General features: G+C 36.4%; 1 protein-coding gene across 1 annotated transcript; it reads left to right on the forward strand.

The window, feature by feature from the left end:
- The first annotated feature begins 896 nt into the window (after nt 1–896).
- DIPK2A (divergent protein kinase domain 2A) lies at nt 897–22,395 on the forward strand. Its single transcript, XM_058188738.1, has 3 exons — nt 897–1,745; nt 18,534–18,837; nt 19,684–22,395. Exons 1-3 carry the CDS (start codon nt 1,092–1,094, stop codon nt 20,013–20,015), a joined length of 1,290 nt encoding a protein of 429 aa, XP_058044721.1. The 5' UTR covers nt 897–1,091; the 3' UTR covers nt 20,016–22,395.
- The last annotated feature ends 2,218 nt before the right edge of the window (nt 22,396–24,613 follow it).

A 24,613-nucleotide genomic window follows, 5' to 3' on the forward strand; every position in this document is an offset into this window, starting at 1 on the left:
AAATGTGGGACATATATTTAAGTTTTCCCAAATGCTATTTTGTCACACACAATCCTTTCTCTTTGTAAAAACAACCCCCGCTTCAGTGCAACGCGGCTGATCTCTGCGGAAAGCCAGAGCTGCTTTGGTGAGCCGTGAGTTTCAGCAATCCCCGAGAGTAGGGAACCGCAGGCTTAGCGGGGCAAAGGTGAGCTGGAAAAGTACGAGGCCGGTTGCGACCCATTCCCTCGTTCGCACGGTTTTAATGGGGGAGATGTTCAAATTAATTGGTCCCGGCCAATTAACCGAAGGTCAAAACAGCGGGGAGCACCGGCCCCAGTACCCCGACCCCTCCTATTCCAGTAAAGGCAACATGGCGGACGCGGCTCATTTCCCCCTTCTTCTTAAAACAGAACGGGAGTTTAAAAAAAAATAGACAAAAGCGCTCAGGAGGCAACACATTGTCATGCAGCGGCATCTAGGAGGGGAGACGTAATGAGGGGCGCACAGTCCATCCCCCCCCCCCCACCCCCGAGTCCCGCTTGGACGCGCTCGCGCAAAGCCACACCCTCTTACGCCCCTCCCCCACCCTCCTCTATTCAGAGCCTCTCCGGCTCCGCCTCCCTTCCGTCCTCCCCTTTGTCAACCTGATACGGCGAAGAATACCCGAGTTGCTTCCCCTCCCTCCGTGCACAGAGTTATAGGAAGGTGCATCCCCATGAAAGACCCGCCGCCAGTCAGCCAGCCCGCAACCTCGCCCGAGCCTAATCCCTCACGCGCCTCCATTCGGATCGGAGGCGCGCGCCGTTAGCGCCAGTGTGGCAGCGGTGATTGCTGGAGCTCCACCCCTCGAAGGGGGCGGAGCGGCCCCGTCCGGCGGCCTCTCGGCGGCGGCCTCGGCACCGCCCCTTCACCTCCCCTCCCCCTCCCCTCCGTAACTTGGCTGCTTTTTATCAGGCGAGCCTCGCGGTGGAGAGTTTATCGGCGCTGGCGCTGCAGCGTGGGAAGTGCGGGGCGCGAAAGGACGGGAGGCAGTGCCAGCGAGCGGGGTGCCCCGCCGGCTGGTCCGGCCGGCCGGCCAGTTGGTCGGTCGGTGGCGGCGGCGGCGGACGATGCTCCGGCTGGTGTCGCTGAAGTTGGGGCGGCTGTACCGCTACGTGAAGCTGGCGGTGCTGGGTATCCTGGCGGCGGCGCTGGCCCTCAACTCGCCTTCGTTGCTGGCCTCTCTGCAACGCAACGAGCTGGCCGAGCGGCGCTTCTTGCAGCTGAACAAGTGCCCGGCCTGCTGGGGCACCAGCTGGTGCCGCAAGTTCCTGAACGGACAGCTGCGTCTGGAGAGCTGGGGCCGCCTGCGCCTCCTCGACTTCCTCAACGTCAAGAACGTCTACTTCGCGCGCTATGGGGAGCCCCGCGAAGGCAGCCGCCGGGTCGTGCTCAAGCGCTTGGGCTCCGCGCGGGAGCTCGCCGACATCGACGCCAAGATCTGCCGGCGCGCCACCGGCAGGGGACGCTGCGACTTGCTCCAGGCCCTTCACGCCACCGAGTTCGCCAGCATCAACGGCGACGTCCGACTCCTAACTCCCGACGTCGTGGAAGGTTGGTCGGACCTGGTGCACTGCCCCTCGCAGCGCCTCCTTGACCGTCTCGTCCGTCGCTACGCCGAGACCAAGGACTCGGGCAGTTTTCTGCTCCGCAACCTGAAGGAGTCGGAGCGCATGCAGCTGCTCATTACGCTCGCCTTCAACCCGGAGCCTCTCGTGCTTCAGGTAAGGGGCCGCCGCTCGCCCCGGGTCTTCCCGCCTCCCACTTGGCCTTGGCGGGCATCTCGCTTACCCCCGCCTCCCGTCTCCTTCCCAGGTAGCTGACTTCCATTAGAAGTCCGCTGACTTCTAATGGTTGTGTGAAAATGACCGCAAACGGATGGCCGAAGGGAGATTTAAAGGTTCACCTCCATCTGTAGGTGAAGCCCTAGTTATGCTTTCCTGCCTCATAATTTCGAAGATCAGAAACTATTTTAGCTGCAGTAGAGGTGGTATCAATATACGGTTATATTTTCAGTATCTTCTATATCTTGAAGGCTTTTATCCATCCATTGCCTTGTATAAGGCTTCTCAGATTTCGTAAGGTGCCTCAAGGCTCTGGCTTTAAAAATACAGCATGGGTTATCTCTTCCCCATCCTCACTCTTGGATAGAGTAGCAAATTTGACCTTCAAAGCTGTGCAGAAATGTGTATGTTTAGAATTGGTACACGGGTACATCTTAATTGCTTCTCAAATGCCAGGTGTTTAATGAAAAGTGTATGGTAATACCTACCTCTTTTCCATCTTTCAAATTGAGCTCATTTCTTTTTCTTTCTTGTTGACTAGTTAGTTTTGCATTCTTGGAGTGCTCCCTGAATTCAGGTATTGAATGGCATTTCTTTTGGCTGTAGAAATGCTCCTAAAAGCCTTAAATCACAATTGAAACTATTTTGCATTCATTAGAGTTACTTGTGCATTGAGATGTTGAGTGTCTGCCTTTTAATATTTTCTTCAGAACCTAAAACAGAAAAGACAACAGGAGATTGTGAATATACTAAGCAACTTGTTTCCAGACAAAGTAGCCAAAGTATTTAAATATCTGAATATGTCCCAAGTAGTGTATTTGAATGCTAATGTAATCAGCTGAAATCAATATTATTTCAATTTCAGTAAGAAAACATGTATTATAGAGTGGTAAAATATAATTCCTTTTCTGAGATTACATTACAATATAAGCAGTGGATATAATTGTATTTTTATTATTTACCATGTATTGAAATGTATCTTAATCTTCTGGGGTATGTGTCTTTGTTCATAACTTTCTTTTTGCTAAACTTCCATTTCTTTCTAGCAATTATTATTGCTTGAAACTTGCTTCTCAGGTAACAGGCTTATGGGGACAGCCAAAAAATGAAAGGTGTCCTCCTGTTTGAGGCTTCAGTAATGTTAACATAGCATTCATTCAGTTAATCAGGATTGTTAGACATTAAGTGTGATATTTTTGACAGTCATAAAATTCAGTAATTCCAGTTACGTTTTAAAACAATATACAGAACAGCAAAAATTATGGCAGCATATATCTAATTTATTACTGGATGTGTTATGTTGAGAAATATTTATTTCACACAGTGCATTCATTATTTTAGGTATTCACTTGTTAAGAATATGTTCTATGCCATCAGAAATAGTTAACAAATGGAGGGACAAAACTGAGACTAGAATTACATAGGTGGTCATTGGACAATATACATTTTATTTTGCACATATAAGCTGCATAAGATTAGTGCAGTAATTAAGTTTCTCTAATTGTACAATTTTATAATCTTTCACGTCTTATAAAAGGCGGCATGTTTGTGAAATAAATGGTTAAGTCACTTTCAGTTACTGGAATGGTTGACAAAAAAGGGATAGCTGACAACATAATGGTCTGCTGAAACAGCTTGTGCTCTGCTGAGCACTTAGTGACTTGATATGTAACAGTTTGTATATTTCTAACTATTTTTAAAGGATGTCATTAACTTAGTCTTCTCCCACAAACATAGCTGATAAAGACTTTTATTGTGATTTTTTTTGCAGATTCCCTTTCAGATTAACTTTTATGCTTTTATATGTGTAAAACTTCTGCATAGTTAAAATTCTTGAATTAAAAACTTGATAACTATTGCTTCAGGTATTATGATCCAATCTTTAAAATACGATCATTGTAAATAGATGAACATAAATAATTTGCAAAAACCATTAAAGATGTTTCTGCATGAAAACAATACTTTAGTTGCTGAAAGAATTAACACACATACTTCACAATACATGTTTATTGTTGGATTAATTGAGGTAGTAAGGCAGAGAAAGTGTACATGATTTTATTTTGGTGGATATTGAACATAAAGCTTGATGAGGTTTTACAGAATGTTTTTTCTTGGTTCTTGTTTTGAAACAATTTGCTAAGGACTTTAAATATTCAGGATAGTTCTAAATAACATAGGTACATTAATTATCTCTCCAGAAATAAATAACTATACCATTTATGCCTTTGCATTGCTTCAGAACTACCACTGGGATTTATTTAAATACACTTCTTTTTAAAAAAGTCTAAAAGATTTCACATTAACAAAAAAATTGACTTGAAAGGAAAACGTATTTTATGTATCCTTATGTATACATGAGGACTTGTTATTTTTCTGTGTTACAAGTGTTTGTATTATTACAGTTGCCTATAATCTTGGTATCAGGACTACTATGTCATTTTCATGTTAGCAATGTGTCTTGGTCAGAATATTCCTGGCCAGTGATGGATAATATCCCATGTATCCAAAGTGCACATTTTTGTGTCTTCGTACAGTTAGCTTGTGTAATGTATGATATATTATAATTGTGAATATTGACTAAAGGGTAAAGAGACCTTATAATCAAGTAGTTGGACATTAGCCAGATTCATCTTAAAAATACTTAGAAACTAAATACTATAATCCAGTTACAGGAAGATTTAATAGTTGATTGGTGCTTAAGAAGAAATGGCAGTGCCCTAGCAATAATAATTTGTGGACTGCATTTATTGCCAGAGTCAAAGCTAAACAATAATTTAGAATTGTATAAATGGCTAGCAATTTGGGATTCTGTTACTTGATAAAGCATTCTAAGTTAATTCCTACGAAACATTTTTCAGGCTATAATTGGAAATAGGATACTAATCTCAGTGGATCTTTGGATGATTCTTCATTATATACTTAGGTTTCAGTAACCCAATTAGGTTGTACAATGCACAATTACACATTTGTGCACAATTTCACAAAGATGGCTTCTGTTTTTTTAGAGTAGCATTGTTGCTTTATATTTAGTGATAAAAATTAATTTTTAGAACTGCTATGTAAATCAATGGGACAAATTTGTTGGTGGTTCTGTGAAAGTGATTTGTGATTTATAAGAACTCACAAGAGTGCATTTTTGGAACATATAACAGCTAAAAATGAAAGAATATATGGAATAAATAAATTGCAAAAAAGGTACAGGTGCTCATTCTATTATATTAATTTTTATTATCTGCATCTTTTTTTAACATTCTGCTATTTAACTATACAACTTAAGAAAAATAGGAAAAATAAAGAAGCACAGAAATATTTCAGTGAAGATTTTTTCAGACTTATAAATTAATACTACATAAAATTGAAACTTTTGTTAGCATGAAAGTATAATACTGCAAACAAAAATAATGAATACAACAGAAATAAATTAGAATAATTGAAATTTCAGATTTAAGCTGAACTCATATAATGAAATAAGCATGATCTAATTTTTATATTAGCTTGTTTTTAAATTGCAAGTAATTTTTTAAATATAATTTTATTAAAAACACAAAAGATAAAGTAATAGAAACTAAGAGTAAGAAAAAAAGAAAAAAGATCAGAGAGCTAAAAGTGTGAAAGCAAAAAAACAAACAAACAAAAAAAACCCTAAAGAGAAGTAGTTAAGAGTTTTCTGTATAGCAGTTATATAGTGCATTTAGAAAGTATTCAGATCCCCTTCACTTTTATCAATATTGTTATGCTGAAGCTTGATTCTACAGTTGTTGAAATTATTTTTTTCTCATGAATCTACACTAGTATCCTATAATGACAAAATGTAAACAGAAGTTTAGAAATGTCTTTAGTCAAATATGATAAAATGTCCTTTGTTGGTCACAGGTCGACTTTATCATTTTTTAAACTTCTGTTTCAAATTTTGATAGAAGTTCATATATTTTAATAACATGTCCATCATTTGTATACAGTTTTATTTCAATTCAGTCTTATAGTATTCAACCCATAAATTATTTTATCTACTTTAAATCTTAATGTACATAAGAAAACCATATCAGTCTAACAATCTTCCTAACAAACAGGAAGCAGCAGGTGAAGCTAAGCAAGATCACATCAAATACCTGTACAATTAGCACAGGGCCCCCCCAAGGCTGTGTGCTCTCCCCACTTCTCTTCTCTCTGTATACCAATGACTGCATCTCCAATGATCCATCTGTTAAGTTACTGAAGTTCGCAGATGACACAACAGTGATTGGTCTCATTCGAGACAATGACGAATCCGCATATAGATAAAAGGTCGAACGACTAGCCTTGTGGTGCAACCAAAACAATCTGGAACTGAACACTCTCAAAACCGTAGAAATGGTGGTAGACTTTAGGAGAAACCCTTCCATACTTCCACCTCTCACAATACTAGACAACACAGTATCAACAGTAGAAACCTTCAAATTTCTAGGTTCTATCATATCGCAAGATCTAAAATGGACAGCCAACATCAAAAACATCATTAAAAAAGGACAGCAAAGAATGTTCTTTCTGCACCAACTCAGTAAGCTCAAACTGCCCAAGGAGCTGCTTATTCAGTTCTACAGAGGAATTATTGAGTCTGTCATTTGCATCTCATAACTGTCCGGTTCAGTTCTGCAACCCAACAAGAAAAACACAGACTTCAGAGGATAATTAGAACTGCAGAAAAAATAATTGCTACCAACCTGCCTTCCATTGAGGACCTGTATACTGCACGAATCAAGAAGAGGGCCGTGAAAATATTTACAGACCCCTCGCATCCTGGACATAAACTGTTTCAATTACTATCCTCAAAACGATGCTATAGAGCACTGCACACCAGAACAACTAGACACAAGAACAGTTTTTTCCCGAAGGCCATCACTCTGCTAAACAAATAATTCCCTCAACACTGTCAAACTATTTACTGAATCTGCACTACTATTAATCTTCTCATAGTTCCCATCACCAATCTCTTTCCATTTATGACTGTATGACTATAACTTGTTGCTGGCAATCCTTATGATTTATATTGATATATTGACCATCAATTGTGTTGTAAATGTTGTACCTTGAGGAACGTATCTTTTCTTTTATGTACACTGAGAGCATATGCATCAAGACAAATTCCTTGTGTGTCCAATCACACTTGGCCAATAAAAATTCTGTTCTATTCTATTCTGCCACCAGGGTTTCTCTTGTTTATCTTTTATTGACAAAATTCTAGTTTCTCAGGATATGTTAGCCATTTGCATTTGCTTATTATTTCTTGTCAGTAAAATGCTTGTTCTGAGACTCAGAAAGGTGATTTGGGTATTACCTGGCTTTGTATCTTTTTATATTAATAATATTGCATGTCAGACATATTGATTTTTAAAATCTATGGTACATTAACCTCAACTGTAGTGTATCATAGGCATCCATGCCACCCAAACTCAGATTGGGTTCTTCTAACTTCAAAAGTCTTCTATTTCTCACAGTATCTACTCCTTCATTCAAATAAAGCAATAAGCTGCAAAACATAATTCCAAATCAGGTTAAACCCAATACTTTGCTTCCCTTGTATTTAATTCTTGTTTCCCCCCCACTATTTAAATGATATATCAATTGTAAAAACAGGTATAGTGTGGAACAAACACATTTTAGGCACTACACTAATCTTAACCACAGAAATTCTTTGCAGCAAAGACAACTGTAGTTTCTCTATCTTAAATTTTAACTTCATTCCATGCCTTTACATAATTATTTTGTTTTTTAAATATTTTTATTAAGAATTATAAATAAAAAAGAAAAAATCAATTACAAACTAGAAAAAATACCAACAGAAAATAATAAAGGAAAAGGGAGAGTATGAAAAAGAAAAAGAAAAGAGAAGTAACTTCTCTTTCATCCAGTAGGTAAAAACAATTTTAGTAGTTTATCACTATGATATCTCTAAAGAAATGTGATTGAGAGGTATTTAAATTTTGCACTAAGGATCTCTGTTCCTTCCATTTTCCTATGAAAAAATACCTTCTAAATAATTCAAAAGTATAATCCCAAATCCTCTAGACTCTTAATATGTTAAGTTCCCAATATGTATATGCTAAGCATCTGTTTGCTGCGTACTAAAATATGTTTTAAAAGCTTCTTTTAAAAAATTTACAACCTCATCTTTTAAGGACACAGAAAGTGACCCAATATATATAGTGAGATCTTGTTGGTCTGAAGGGTTAATCTTTCATTCACACACACACACACACACACACACACACACACACACACACACACACACACACACACACACACACAGAGTTCGTTGTGTCTTTGTGAGGGTGAGCTTGATGTAATCCTGGCTTCCAGAATTTCAATCACAAGTTGACCATAAAAATGGTAACTTCCTCAGTTTATTCACAAAGAGTATCTATCCAGAGTCATAAGAATAATATCACCAAGTTACTGCAAAGCTCTTATGAGTCTCTGTTTTAATCTTTACTCCCATAAGCCTCTTATCTTATGCCTCTATTCAGTATTTCAAGAACCAAAATAAACAAAAGACAGAATTGCTGGAAGCATTGTTTTATTCCTTTTTGTATCTAACATAGTTTTGTTAGATCTTACAATTAGATTTGTGTTTTGTATGAAGCATAAATTGATCTTACCTATTTATAAAATTCTTTCCAAAATTTGTATCTTCAGTGCCTTGAACAAAAATGCTTAGTTCAAAGACCTGTCCAAAACCTTTCTAACACTGTCCTTTAACTCTCTTTTAGATAAAAACCCACGTTGATCTTTATGAATAATTCTTGCAAAATTATTTTCATTTATCAACTAAAATTGTTTCAAACTATTTGTAATCATTCAATAATGTTATTGGTCTATAGTTTCTTATTAAAGTCGAATCTTGTCATTCTTTAGGTATTAGTGCTATATTAGCCTCTATCAATGCTCTAACATCTTTTATCCCTGTAAGAAAGCATCCATAGTGTTTTGTAGAGGTTGCAAAAGTTCATCCTCAAAGCATGTAGAATAAGCACCTGGTAATCCATATGGCCCAGGCACCTTTCCTGGTTTAATCTTTTTATAGCTAAATGTAACATATGCATTGTTACATAATGACATTGATGCATATTCCACAGGTTAGTCTTTCTACTAAGACAAAATTGTAATTCTTTCCAGAAAGAATTATAAAGTACCTTCCAGCTTTGATCAAGTGCAAAATCGACTCTATATACTTTATAGGAACATCAAGATTTACTAATATTTAACTGAAATACAACTGACAAGATAGAAAACTTAACAGTTTAAGATTTGCTTTATTCTATAGTGATTTATCTTACAGGTATTTTTGTGCTTTGTAACATTTCTTCCATTATGTCCAAAAAAATAAAACTGATTAATCTATGTTTAGATAATACAACTACAAATATTTACAGATCAGCCTATAAAAATACTAAGAGTAGATTACTGCAGACAATTACTTAGATGTACCCATTTACATATATAATAGAAAAATAATTAAGCAATTAACATTCTTGAAAAAATTGAATGTCAAACTATTATATAAGAACAAAATAAAATTTAGAAAGGTATGATGAACTAGAGAAATTTAGTTCATAAATAGCTTGTGGTAGTATTTTATTAGAAATAAAATCATTGTGTATCTGAAGGAAATGATAATATATTCATTGTTGAACTGTTAAATTTGAGCCTGAACAATTACTACACTGGGTATGGTTGTGTATGCGTATTTTGCTGCCTTCTAATGCATCCATACAATTGTATCTATACATTGTATCCATACAATTTTCTTGGCAAGATTTCAAAAGTATAGTTAGTCCTTAATTTACAGCCATAATTGAGTCCAAAATTTTTGTCACTAAGTAAGACAGTTTATAATGAGTTTTGCTCCATTTTATTATCTTTCTTATCATAGTTGTTAAGTGAATCACTGCAATTGTTAAATTAGTAATGTGGGTGTTAAGTGAACCTAGCTTCCCCATTGACTTTGCCTGTTAGAAGGTGACAAAAGATGATTACTTGACCGCCCCCTTACGCTGCAATTGTTATAAATACATGCCAGTTGCCAAGCATCCAAAATTTTGATCATGTGACCATGAGGGTGCAGCAGTGGTTGTGTGAAAAACAATAATAAATCACTTTTTTCAGTGCATTGTCAATCACTAGGAACACTTAGCTAGCTTCATGCCTAAGGCAAGACTAGGAGAGTCTTCCAGTTTCGAATCCTAGGGCCTTGATCACCTCACAAAACTGGCTCAAGTAGTACTTATGCACATTTATATCATTTTTATGAGTGCCACCTATTAAATGTCTCTGTAGATGCATTTATCTACAATCCAACATAGATCTGGAAGATGTGAACTGTGAGTGCATGAACTATAAGTTATGAAACCAATGTAATCTGTAAGAACAAATGTCTTCACAGCTTTCATGAATTTATTTTGTCTTGATTTTGAACTGCAAACAGAAAATTGAATTTTTTTTTCGTTTTAAACTGTAGAGCATTTAAGGTATTCTTTGCTTAATGACGGTAAGTAGGATTGGAATTTGTGTTGCTAAGCAATGTGTGTGCATAGTGTGCCATCATCTGACCACATCAATTACTGATGGCAATCTTGGGTAGTCCCTGTAGCCATTCTTAGCAAAGATCATGGGTTGTTAAATGAGAACCTGCTTGCAACTTCTTGCCAGTTTCTAGCAAGCACAGTTATTGGAGAAGCTGGCAGTAACTTGTAAGTCTTGGATGTCTCACAGACCAGCAGATGGGTTATTTCTGGACTAGTGCGAACACAGCCAGGCAGTGGTGGCTGCTGTTGAGTGTGGGAGACAGGTAGGTGTTTGCTCCAGCCTGGTGTGAGTGTGGTCGAGTCTGGAGTGGATGCGGGAAAGTGGTGGGAGCAATTTACAGATACAACTTGCATTTTCCTAATTTATTTTTCTCCTGGGAAGCTGCTATTGAAGGATGCAAATGGCAGTCATATGACTGTGGAACATTGTAATCATTGTAAGTGCCAAGCAAGCACCAGGATTGTGATCATGTCACTACAGGAGTGCTTGGATGGTAACTACCACCTGTTCAGCCCCATTCTAACTTCGAACAGTTGTGGAACAAGTGAATGATTACAGATTAACAGATTTGAAGGGATCTTGCAGGTCATCTAGTCCAACCCTGTGCCCAAGCAGGAGACCCTATATTTGCCTCTAGAAGATTACCTGTAATTAATGTGTGGCTCATCATGATGTACTTTGAGCATTACACTCAAATATTGCATGACCTTTCCTTATTTCTTGATGTTAAAGTAGTTAAAATTCACATATAATCTTTCTGTTAAACGCACATGCACAATTTTATTACTGACAGAACAATCTTTTTTTTTTCTTTATTATGTGAAAATCTTTATTCTAGCTTTAACTAATACATACCAAACCAGGACTATTAACAGGGCTAGATTCATGGACATTGCTGAAGTAGATTTTTTTTAATATTCAAAACGTTTTACAAAAAAAAAATTTCCCCCCATTTCCCCCCCAACCCCCCTCCCTTCACTAATCCTTCCCCCCTCCCCCCTGACTTCCCAGATGAAGCACAAGGTATAGATAAAAATAAAACAAACATACAAACTTGGTGGGATGAAACTGACAAATGGAACATACAACTAGAGGGATATAAATTATTTAAAAGAAATAGACCAAATAAAAGAGGAGGTGGAGTTGCACTATATATAAGAAATAACTACATCTCTACAGAAATAGAGCACAACAATGATGAAAATCATCTTGAATGTATTTGGGTCAATATAAAAGGGGTGAAAAACGATATTGCCATAGGTCTATACTATAGGCCACCCAACCAAACAGAGGAAGTAGATGAACTTTTTGCTAGTCAGCTAACCAAGGTATGTAGGAAGCACATCACAGTAGTAATGGGGGATTTTAACTACCCTGACATCAACTGGGAAACAAACTCTGCACCAAGTGGAAAATCCAACAGGTTCCTAACAAACCTAGCAGACAACTTTGTTTCCCAAAAAATAGAGAAGGCGACAAGGGGGTCAGCCATATTGGACTTAATTCTCACTAACAGAGATGAAATGATAGAAGGTGTTGAAGCTACAGGAACCTTGGGGGCAAGTGACCACGCAATATTGGAATTCAACATTAAGCAAATACAAGTAGTAGAACAAAGTCAAACTAGAGTCTTGGACTTTAAGAGAGCTAATTTCAATAAACTTAGAGAGATCTTGAGAAGGATTCAATGGATGAGAATCCTCAGGGGGAAAACAACTCAAGAAGCTTGGGAAATTTTGAAAAGTGAGATTATAAAAGCACAGTCTAACACAATACCAATGAAGAAGAAAAATAGTAGATCACAAAAGAAACCAGCATGGATGCATAAAGAACTATCTGACAAATTGAAAGACAAAAAGGACAAATATAAAAAGTGGAAAGAGGGCAAATAACTAAGGCAGAATATCAGCAACAGCCCGAGCCTGTAAAGATGAAGTGAGGAAAGCTAAGGCTCACAATGAACAAAGGCTAGCGACAAAAGTAAAAATAATAAAAAGCTTCTTCCAACATGTTAAAAACAAGAAAAAGTCAAGGAAACAATTGGCCCATTGCTGGGAGAAAGTGGCAAGAAGATGACAAGCAACAGGAGAAAGCAGATCTACTTAACTCATATTTTGCATCTGTCTTTACACAAAAGGAAAAACAATCCAACCTATCAAAACAGCACTACAAAAAACAGATTAGAAACACAAGTTAAAATAGGGAAGAAAATGGTAAGTGAACACCTGTCTACCCTAGACGTGTTCAAATCACCAGGACCGGATGGATTACACCCCAAGGTTCTGAAGGAACTGGCAGACGTGATCTCAGAACCACTGAACTATATCTTTCAAAGATCCTGGAGCACAGGGGAGCTGCCAGAGGACTGGAAAAGAGCTGATGTAGTTCCCATCTTCAAAAAGGAAAAAACAGATCCAGGAAACTACAGACCTATCAGTCTGACCTCAATACCGGGAAGATTCTGGAAAAGATAATCAAGCAACGAATCACGAACACCTAGAAGCAAACAAAGTAATAACCAAAAGCCAACATGGGTTTGTCAAAACAGATCATGCCAGACTAATCTTATCGCATTCTTTGACAAAATGACAAAATTAGTAGACCAGAGGAATGCTGTTGATATAATTTACTTGGACTTCAGTAAAGCATTTGATAAAGTAGACCATAACCTACTACTAGATAAAGTAGAAAAATGTGGGTTAGACAGCACCACCACCAGATGGATTCGTAACTGGCTGACCAACCGCACTCAACGTGTAGTCCTCAACGGAACTACATCCACATGGAGGGAAGTATGCAGTGGAGTACCCCAAGGCTCTGTTTTAGGCCCAGTACTCTTCAACATCTTCATCAATGACTTGGACGAGGGGATAGATGGGGAACTCATCAAATTTGCAGATGACACCAAGCTGGCAGGAATAGCTAACACTCCAGAAGATAGGCTCAAGTTACAGAAAGATCTTGACAGACTTGAACATTGGGCTATCTAACAAAATGAAATTCAACAGTGAAAAAGTAAGGTTCTACATTTAGGCCAAAAACAAAATGCACCAGTACCGTATATGTGGTACCTTGCTCAATAGTAGTACCTGTGAGAGGGATCTTGGAGTCCTAGTGGATAACCATCTAGATATGAGCCAGCAGTGTGCAGCAGCTGTTAAAAAAGCCAACACAGTTCTGGGCTGCATAAACAGAGGATAGAATCAAGATCACGTGAAGTGCTAGTACCACTTTATAATGCCTTGGTAAGGCCACACTTGGAATATTGCATCCAGTTTTGGTCGCCACGATGTAAAAAAGATGTTGAGACTCTAGAAAGAGTGCAGAGAAGAGCAACAAAGATGATTAGGGACTGGAGGATAAAACATATGAAGAACGGTTGCAGGAACTGGGTATGTCTAGTTTAACAAAAGAAGGACTAGGGGAGACATGATAGCAGTGTTCCAATATCTCAGGGGCTGCCACAGAGAAGTGGGAGTCGGGCTGTTCTCCAGAGCACCTGAGGGTAGAACAAGAAGCAATGGGTGGAAACTGATCAAGGAAAGAAGCAACTTAGAACTAAGGAGAAATTTCCTGACAGTTAGAACAATTAATAAGTGGAACAACTTGCCTTCAGAAGTTGTGAATGCTCCAACACTGGAAATTTTTAAGAAAATGTTGGATAACCATCTGACTGAGATGGTGTAGGGTTTCCTGCCTGGGCAGGGGGTTGGACTAGAAGGCCTCCAAGGTCCCTTCCAACTCTGATGTTATGTTATGTTATGTTATATGCTAAGAAGATTTCCCCCCAAAACTATTATACCAATTTTCCCTCTCTAGCTCTGACTTCCTCCTAACACAACCAAAATACTTCAAGAAAAGAAAAGAAAAAAATAAAAAATAAAAAAATTAACAATTAAGAATAACAAAATATGTGAATCAATAAAACAAATTAATCCTAAAGTATTTAAAACCAACTAAAACATAAAAATCCAATCCAATTCAAAGAATATCTCCCTTATAACTTCTATAACCATATAATTTCCCCCCCAGGTCTTTCTTACATAAACTCTTTCAAAATTATTCTATTCAAAATACAATACAGCTCATTATAAAATTTCAATACCAAAAATTACAGTAGCTATTCAAATTTAGTCCATCCTCGTCAAAATCCAGTATAAATCCAAATACCTAGTCTTTTATAATAGATGTAAAACATATAATCAACCCATTTCTTCCAGATCTTCCTCACTTGTCTTTCAGGGACAGTAATATTTTTGTCTGTTAATAATTCAAAGGATAGTACTTTTGTCTCTTGCCATTTTTTTGATGCATTAATCTCTTGTCTTTCCTTCATTTCTCCTTTTGAAAAGTCAGTCACAATATTACCTAATAAATCCTTATGTTCAAAAATCCACAAATTACTACCATATATTCCATCAATCCAAAGAAAGAATTCTTGAAAAGCATTAAGCCTGTAAATTTTTTCAGTTCGGGAGACAGCCTCCTGTAGCACAAATTCTGACATTTCATCCAAACTATTTAAAGGAAACTTCTTTACATCAACTTGTTTATTCAGGACCATATCTTCATATTTATCCATTTTTATTTGTATCTCATCCATTGCATTTAAGTCCTGTTTGAGTTCGTATTTTTGAATAATTAAATACATTCTTTCTGTGTAATCCTGTATAAAGTCACGAATCCATTCTTCTGAAAGAACCTTCATGGCAAAGTTCTTACTGAAAATCCCCTTATGAAATACTTAAACAACGTAATATAATCCAACAATCCAGAATCCAACACAATATGATGAAGTCTCCATTCAGTTTCGATTTTGCAGCAAGGCTGATCTATTTGCAGAGTCTAAAACGCCATTTTAAGAAAAGGAAAAAAATAATAATTTTTCTCTCTTTAAAAAAGGAGGAAGTCAGGAAATCAACAATACTTGCAAACCAATAATTGTTCACTCATGCTCCTTCCGCCTGCTTATAGAAATCCACAAAAAGAAATCAATTGTTAGCAGAACTTGGACACCTTCCTCTTTTCCTGCTGGATAATGGAGTGTAGAAGGAATTCAAAGGGATTCGACCCGTTCGGGACTTTGAATAACAAAAACAAAGCCCCTAGGGGAATCTACCTCTCTCCCCCCTTGCTCTTTCCCCTGCTCTCTCAACCAGAGAGGGAAAATTAAGTCAGGAACAGCTGTTCGAAACTATTTACACCGGCTTTTACAATATCCAGTGCGGGAGTGCCATAAATTAGCACCCAGCGAGAAAGTTGGCGCCAAGCAGAAGTCCTGACAGAACAATCTTCAATGGTGTAAATATTTTTCTTTTTATCTGCTCTCCTATGTAATTTTCAGACCCGAATTTAGACCATATATAAAAAGATATCACAACATTAACTCAGAAATACCAGGGCATAATTTTTTTGGGTGAATCTGCCATATGCCAATTAAAGTTTAGTAATTCTTTTCTTCATTTGTGATATATTGTTGCACTAGAAATACTACTAGTAGTAATTTTGGTTCTCATCAGTTTTGGTCTCTGTGTCTGCTTGACACATATTTGCTGTTGGTGGCAAATAGATTAGAATTTACTAGTGAAAAAGAAACACTGAGCTTCTCGAAAGTTTAAATGCATATACAGGATATTGTTATTTGCTGGAAAGGATACTACTTTCACACTATATAGTAGGACAATAGAAGCAGCCTAACCTTAGTAGAAAATAATTAAACAGTACTTATTTCTATCACTCTTGTGTTGAATAGAACATTTAATTTAAAATAGGTAGGAGAAAGTGAGATATGCAATTCTTGCATAAGAACTGAATTATTAAATTCCTGTTCTTTGTGGCTATTTGTTCATTAATGTATGATTTCCCTTTAGTACGGCTTGACATGATTGTACTGTTCTATTGTACCAATGACTTAATGTTAGCGATTCCAGTATGCTGGAAGAATTCTGGCTTGTCCTGTTTCTCCAGTAGATTGCTATTTCAGGTGTGGTTTCTTTAATGGAATAGAATCTTTCTTTTTGGAAGATTACTTCTGGAAGACTGCCAGCCCACCCTTGGAACAGTCAGATCATCATGCCCTAATAGACAAACTAACTCTCCAGATTTCCTGGCTTGTCCCAATTTTGGGGATGTGGTATGGTTTTCATTATTTAATATATTAATTTAATTTCTTCAATCAGTGTAATTATTGCTTGCCACTGCTTAAATCTGGAATACATTTTAACTTTCGATACCTTATATTCCTGGTGGTCTCCCATAAAAGCATTAACTGATCTGACCCTGCTGAATATTTTGAGATCAGACAAGGCAGACTATATGTTGCCACCTAGCCAGGGCACTTATCAGAACAATGTTTCTCAATCTTGACAACTTGAAGATGGGTGGATTTCAGCTCCTAGAAACTGCAGCCAGCATTGGGAATTCTGAAAGCTGAAGTTCACCCATCTTCAAGTTGCCAAGGTTGACAAACACTGAGACAAAATTCCTTTTCTATTTCAGCCTCATGTTTTATGATTGTCTGAAGTTCATTAGTATCTGTTGATTATAGTTATTTTATTTGCTTCTTGGAATTCTTGTTATTCATGTTCAGAAGTAAAATAGAATGTCCATGTCTCTCTGTGGTCATGAAGATTGTTTATATTGCTATTAACAAAACTTTGGAACATGTAGTATGTTATTACTGAAGACCTTGAACATTCTTGAATAGTTGATCTTAATTTTAATTATGGCAGTCCCTAGTTCTATTCTGGCAAACTGCTCTTTGGATTTGTTTATGCTGTGATTTGCTGCATTGACTGCAAAGCGTATTCAGTGCTAGGTATATGTATTACCTGCTAGTACTTGCATCTATCTGATAGTCTAATTTACAAGTAATTGTTCTTTATGCTCCCTGACAGTTAATCCTAAAGCAGTTGCAGCTATTTCATAATAGTAGGTCCTTTGATGGCTTTGGGCCTCCTGTCACATATGAAACACTTTACCTTTCAGAGTAATTCAGGAAAGTGCTAAATATTTGTTTTCTGTGTGCTTTTATAAATTATCCTTATTGGACTGTGAAACCTAAACTTTATTTGTATGAATTGGCTTTAGCTATAATTGGATTTTAGTATTTTGCTTGCCTTAATATTTTTATTGTCAGTTCTTAATGATTCAAAATTGTTTCAAATTGCCTTCATTCTTAAAAGCAGCCTATAAACATCTAAATTATATTGAATTATGGAGAGATTAGTTATACTCTTAAATTGACAGGTTGATCATTATACAATACTATATTGCAATACTCAGTCACACAAATGAAATCACCAACCATGAGATAAAGATTTACCTAGGTAACTATAATTTGAAAGTCATAATATCTGAAAAAGAAAGCCAATAATTTGGGGCCTTTCTGACTGAGAGAAAACTATCTAGTTGGGGAATCGGGTTTAAAAGGATATAATATAATTATGGAAAAAATGGAGAGTTTAAACAAGTATTTAGATTGGATTGTTCCTCAAGGGGATTTTAATTTTATTTCTCTGTATGGTTTAGAAAAAAAATATGAAATACTGTATTTTCTGACAGTTTTCATTTTCCAAGGTATTTATTGAGATTGGAAATGGGTAGCTTTTTCATGTGCTTGCTTATTTTAGTAAACCTGTGCATTCATCCAGCTTTTTCTGGACAAGTCTAGAGCCAAATGTAAATTAATTTATCTGTTAGGTTTAATGAGAAAGCAATACTATAAATGTTGATTGACAGTTTTGTCAAAGCTCAATTTTCTCCTATTGGAAATAATTTATTTAGCATATTTATAGGCATCCTAGTGTGTTATGAGAACTTGTGTTTCACTGAAGTGGAATAAAGTTAAGAAACTCTGGTATTGTGATCAAGATGTGAAGTTCACAGTTTTGCTATGCTAAATTGCTAGAATTTAAAATATAATAGTAAATTTTGAGATTTTTAAGTATTAGAGTAGAATAGGTGATTTTGAATTGAATTTACAAACATGGACAGATGAAGAATTATGATAGGATGAGAATACATTTCATAATTCTTTCCATTTTGGAAGCTCATAACATTAGAATAAGTTTCATTTACAAACAAAATATATGGAGATTTTATACAAAATGCTGTGTGAAAATGCTTTTAGTATTCGGCCTTAATAATTGGTTCTTCCTATTACAGAGTTTTCCCTCTGATGAAGGATGGCCATTTGCAAAATACCTTGGAGCATGCGGAAGAATGGTAGCTGTAAACTATGTTGGAGAAGAACTATGGAGTTACTACAGTGCCCCTTGGGAAAAACGAGTGGACCTGGCATGGCAGTTAATGGAAATAGCAGAACAACTAACAAACAATGGCTTTGAATTTGCACTCTACCTCCTTGATGTCAGCTTTGACAACTTTGCAGTAGGTCCTAAAGATGGAAAAGTCATAATTGTGGATGCTGAAAATGTTTTGGTGGCAGATAAAAAGTTAATCAAACAAAGTAAGTCAGCTTCTATTTTATTCAGTGGCTTTTTAACAATTTAAGCTATGGTTTGATTTTTCTTCTCTCAGCTAAAAATGATTGGTGTTAATGATTGGTGTTAATACAGCAACAAATTTTAAAATCATTTTTATTTTTGCATGTATTTTTGAACAACTTTAATTTTTCAGTATACTGGCTTATTGAACAAACATAAACTAGGGATTTTTGTGGCTATGAAATATGCAATAAAAGTGGTTCAGTCCTTGGAGGACATGCAAGAACTATAAGAGTAAAGAATTTTATGAGGATATACTATGGACATACCAACAAATGTGTTTAGTTCTTCTACTTCGCTTCTTAGCTATCATTTCTTGGCCAATAAGATACAAAAAAAGTCTAGGCAGTGTCACAAATTTGGACAAGCTTTAGATTGGTAGATCCCAAACCATTATATTTTGGGTGGCATACCCATGTATGTTCTGACCTGCCTATGTGACAGAATGGCCTAGGAAGTGATGATTAGGTAGTGATAATTACTCTGCCATAGTTTTTTTTTCTTAATGTCATAGAAATTATAGTACTCAGAGTAGGAAAGTTACTTTTTTAACAATTGATCTTGTAGACTGTATATTTATTTTATTTTCTTTAACTTGATATGAATGTACCAAACATCCTTAAAATCGTGTTTGTGCCTTTTTTTCAAACTGATAGTAAACATGCTAAAACAGCTTTAAATATTGTTTGTAATTATGTTCTTTAAACAAAAGTCCCATGATAAGATTCATTCAAAGTGCATTTTGATCCTGTGACTTGTTCTGTTACAATACTGTTTACTTACTTTTGTGTTTTCTATGCATTTCACAGATAAACCTGAAAACTGGGATGTATGGTATGAAAGCAAATTTGATGACTGTGATAAAGAAGCTTGTCTTTCTTTCTCAAAGGAGATTTTGTGCACTCGGGTCACTGTGGATCATAATTACTATGCTATTTGTCAGAACCTTTTATCAAGACATGCCACTTGGCATGGCACTTCTGGAGGACTTCTTCATGATCCTCCAGCTGATATTGCCAAAGATGGTCGACTTGAGGCCTTGCTGGATGAGTGTGCCAATCCAAAGAAGCGATATGGTAGATTCCAGGCTGCAAAAGAATTACGTGAATATCTTGGACGATTAAGTAATAATGTGAGGTAGTTCATACTGGGCGGACAGTCAGAAACTGTATCGTGCTGGGGCAAGGACACAAGGACAAGTGAATTCTGAACCTGAAGCAAGAGAGCAACCAGAATGAGAAAATAAATTGCATAACACTGTTTGCTCATGAAGGTTGACAAAAGTTACATATCCTACTACAACTTGAGCTACTTTTAACTGAAATAGGAAGACTGAAAATATAATTGAATTCGCTTTCTCAATAAGATTTCACTGTATTGTGAGAATGCTACACTTCCTTGGAAAGTCAAGTTATATGGGCCTGTTTTAAAGGCTTTTATTTCTGATGTCATTATTCTGTTCTTATACAACTTACAAAAGTGGCATTTGCATAGATGCAGATAATCCAAGGTGTCCTTGATTGTTTTTGTAACTACTAGATTTTCATTTAATGTTGTGTGCTTTTTGAGTACAGGATTCCTCTTCTTATTTGGTTGTTGAATTCCGTTTGTTTCATGTTTGTATGCCTTATTAAAGATATGCTTGTAAAAGCTGTCTTAAATGTTGTGTGAACCTAACCTTGTTATGTTGGAATTGTTTATATTTCTACTGCAGGTAATATTTCACATCTTAGTTAAATAGAAAACTCCATCCTTTCAGTGTATAAAAGTATATGCTCATCAGGGAATTGAAATATACTAGCTATTTCAATGAAGAAAAACAGTTTGAACCTGTCATGCTTACATTGATCCAGCAGAAATAGTTGGCTATAAGACAGTCATGACTACAGAAAGACTGATTGATTTTCGTGGATCAACTTTAAACATGACTAAAAGTAAACAATTTTTTGTGTTGAAGAAGCACTAGATAAATGAAAAATTAAAAAAATTGCTACCATAGTAATCATAAGCCAAAGAAAGTGGTTATGTGTAGTCTCTAATTGCTTAAAATAATGTACTGTAGTGGCACTAGCCTACTGACAAACATTTAAGTCAGTTATCATTCTACTACTAGTTAAAAACAACATACAAATGAGAAAATGCTTAGCAGGCTAGCATTTATTCTGTATTATTCATAATTCTGCTAATTATTGGAACTAATGTTTACAGGACTTAAATTTTGAGGTTTACTATCTAATAGCACCCTTCATGTATACGGTAGAGGGTTTCATTGTATTTTGTGTGGTTGCGGTTATTATTTTTTCTCTGATGGTTGCTATTTGCCTGAAATTGTTCCCGCAGATCAGGAGTTGAAGAAGAAATTGGATCACTTCTAAAATTAATTTTTAAAAGGTATGTTTTTTTTTTATTTACAGTAACTACTATAAAGGTTCTCTTCATTGGAGTGATAAAGTTTTGATCATGACAAAGACTCTTAATTATATGCAACAATTAATTGACTACCAGTATTTTAAAGTGGGATACGGATAAATTCTATACTAAGGATGATAAATATATTACTGAAAAATGTATTTGGACAAGTGGGATATAGCAGTATGAATGAGCTGAAAACTGCCCAATCCATTTCCAAACTCTGAAAACATGCAGAATATGTCAAAGGTATATAAAATAAATGGCAAGGCCTGTTGTTCTCCTCTTTGGCTTGCTTATACTATTACCTCTTTGCAAATTGTATCTTTACAGTGTTACTTCATTTAATTGTTGAGCTGTCTCCTGGGAAAATTTCTTGCTGTGGCAGTTTCTTTTTAACTCTAATATGGCTGAATCAGAGCACACTAGGCACGTTAGCATCCTTCGGACATAATCTATAGAATTTAGAGGGTTATATCCTGTTTGTTTATATAAACAATGTAGTTTTGTCTACAAATTAGGCAAAATTTTCTCTGGATTCTGTTACACTATATTCCAATAACATTTAGGTTGCTATAGTTCACACTCAAGCAAAACTGAAATGTGAGATTAAACACTAGCCTGCTACAAATAGCCTTGCTTTATCACAATTTTAATTTAATACCCACACTTTCTAATGGATAAGAAACATTGTTGCTATAGGCTTTAAACAACAACACTACCAGCTACTGAGTTGGTTCAACTGCCAATATTTCCTGGGAGTTTAAGGTTGGAATTCATGGTTCATCTTGAAATACTGGGCTGATAAGCATGATTCTGATGATAAGTCCATGATTTTCAGTCTACAGGGAAAACACCTATGTGGAAAGCAATAAGTTTTATTCAATTTGCACCTATCAAGTATTTATTGTACAGGGACAATTTATATTTTTAATCATTGCCCATGAATAATGGTAAAATATTTTTGAACGAGATGTTTGGGGTTTGTATGTGCATAAAAATTGTCTTTTGTACTGTAACTGTTTAATTTGGTTATCAAAACTGTTTCCTGTGCCTTTATATTAAGGTTGTTTCTACAACTTCTCTTGATAATAAAAAAATACTTAATTTTTTTTCTTGGCCTTGCTTAAATGTAATGCACTGGTGGTCCATTTTAATACTGAAGAGGGTTTTTACTCCACCATGAATAGCAACAAATATAAATGCTTTTTGAAAAGGATAGAACTCATTTATAGACAGTAGTATCAGTATTAAAATCTCCAAATTTGGGCAAAATATTTTTTAAAAAAATAATTAGAAGGGTTACTAAGGTACTTTTACATTCTTTGTGTAGTAGGAAGTACTAATAAGATTAATATTACCAGGAAATGTTCAGGATTTATGGGTTTAATTTTGACCTTATTACATTCATAAAGAAGTTAGGATTAGAATTGGGTTTTCCCCCCCTTAAATCTGTTGCTTTTATATGACATTATGAATTAGTGAAATGTATATTTTGTTAACTTCTTTTCGGCTAACCAGAAAAAGATATACTTGGAAAGTTTTTGGATATGAACTTAACTGGGTAGAAAACAAATTGGCTCAACAAACTAGCTGTACGGTTGATGGTTTTAAGGTCACTTGCATGCTAAATTATCAGTTTTGGAATATGCATAACAAAAAAGTGAAGTTTATTGGGAAGTGAAAGTAACTGTTGAAATGAATTTCCTCATGCAGAGATGACAGAGCAATTTATAATTTATTTCAGTTTATACATCTTGTGCTAAGAAGTAATTGCTGCTAAACTAAAAACATTGCTGCAGCTTCCAGAAAAAAAGTTACCGTATATACTCGAGTATAAGCCGAGTTTTTCAGCACATTTTTTGTGCTGAAAAACGTCCCCTCGGCTTATACTCGGGTCTATACGGCTTATACTCGAGTTTTTTTTTTTTTTTAAGCCCCTCGGCTTATACTCGAGTATATACGGCTTATACTCGAGTTTTTTTTTTTTTTTAAGCCCCTTGGCTTATACTCGAGTATATACGGCTTATACTCGAGGTTTTTTTTTTTCTTTTTTTCACATTTTACCGGACTGAAGCCCTGCCGGTGCAGTGAGAGGGCGGGGCGGGGGAGCCGCCAGCCTTCTCAGCTGAGGGAGGGAGGGTTTCCCCAACCGGTAGGTGCCTCATTTCCCACCCTCGGCTTATACTCGAGTCCCCAGTTTACCCCAGTTTTTGGGGTAAAATTGGGGACCTCGGCTTATACTCGGATCGGCTTATATTCGAGAATATACGGTACTTAGTATTTTAACTGTGGTATGTTTCGGATCTATACTAATTTTCTATAATTTCAGGTGTATACATTTAGTTGTGATTTTGGAGTTTCTGATATTTCAGATCTGTTTATACAAAGATAATTTTTGTGAAACTACCATGGTACTGTCAAAAAGTAGATCAATTCCATGTTTTTAAAAATATTTTTGATATATTAAATCTAATTAAAAACAAAAATCTTGGCTTTTCCAGATCTGTTTTTTTTTTATTACACTGAACCACTTTCTGGAAGTCAAGTCAATAAATTGCTATGCCTTGCTTACTGGTTAAGAGTTACTTTCACCTTTCTAAAACAGAAAAACTTGTCCATAATGTCTAGGCAGCCAATGGGTGCTGTGTAACATGGCCTAACCTTTTACTTATGTCTCATTCTCTACACACCCACAAAAATGCATCAAAGCCAAAACCATAATTGGATGTGGGCTGAGCACTGGCACAACAGAAGGAACATTTTAGCATACTACTGTATAAAGATACTGAAAACAAACTTGTTAGAAAAGTTACAAGACTTCAGAACAATGCTTGTTCTTACAAACCAATAATGTATACATAAAAAAAGAAGAGATTCCTTGATTAATACTCTCTGAAAAAATTATGGCGGGGGTGGGTGGGTGAGAAACTGTAATCCTTATAAATTACAGAACAAAAGTCCCAGTAACCTCAAGTTACTTAATCACTGAGGAATACTAGGAAATGAAATTCAACACCATCTGGAAAGTTTTATAACCAGGAACTGTAACAGTAACCTCTGATTTTCCAAGATTGAGGAATTTCTATTAATCATACCTAGAAAATACAGGTAGTCCTTGACTTACGACCTAACACTTAGCGACTGTTCAAAGTTACACAAGACACTCCAAAAGCTACTTGTGACCCAGTTTCAAAGTTATGACTGCTTAGTACTCCTGCAGTCATTCACTTTTAGGATGGACTGGAGGGATGCTGTAGTGCCTACCCACCCACTCTGCTGAGTCCCTGCAGTGACTTATCTATCCAGTGGAGATCAGGCATATATAGC

Source organism: Ahaetulla prasina, chromosome 6 (genome assembly GCF_028640845.1).
Source record: "Ahaetulla prasina isolate Xishuangbanna chromosome 6, ASM2864084v1, whole genome shotgun sequence".
In the NCBI taxonomy this organism is placed as follows: domain Eukaryota; kingdom Metazoa; phylum Chordata; class Lepidosauria; order Squamata; family Colubridae; genus Ahaetulla; species Ahaetulla prasina.

Bases quoted from the DNA above. Each gene is read 5' to 3' on its own strand.
- DIPK2A (XM_058188738.1), top strand. From the start codon at position 1,092: ATGCTCCGGCTGGTGTCGCTGAAGTTGGGGCGGCTGTACCGCTACGTG. The intron at 1,746-18,533 runs GTAAGGGGCCGC...TTCCTATTACAG, and splicing joins CGGAGCCTCTCGTGCTTCAG to AGTTTTCCCTCTGATGAAGG. The intron at 18,838-19,683 runs GTAAGTCAGCTT...TGCATTTCACAG, and splicing joins TAAAAAGTTAATCAAACAAA to ATAAACCTGAAAACTGGGAT.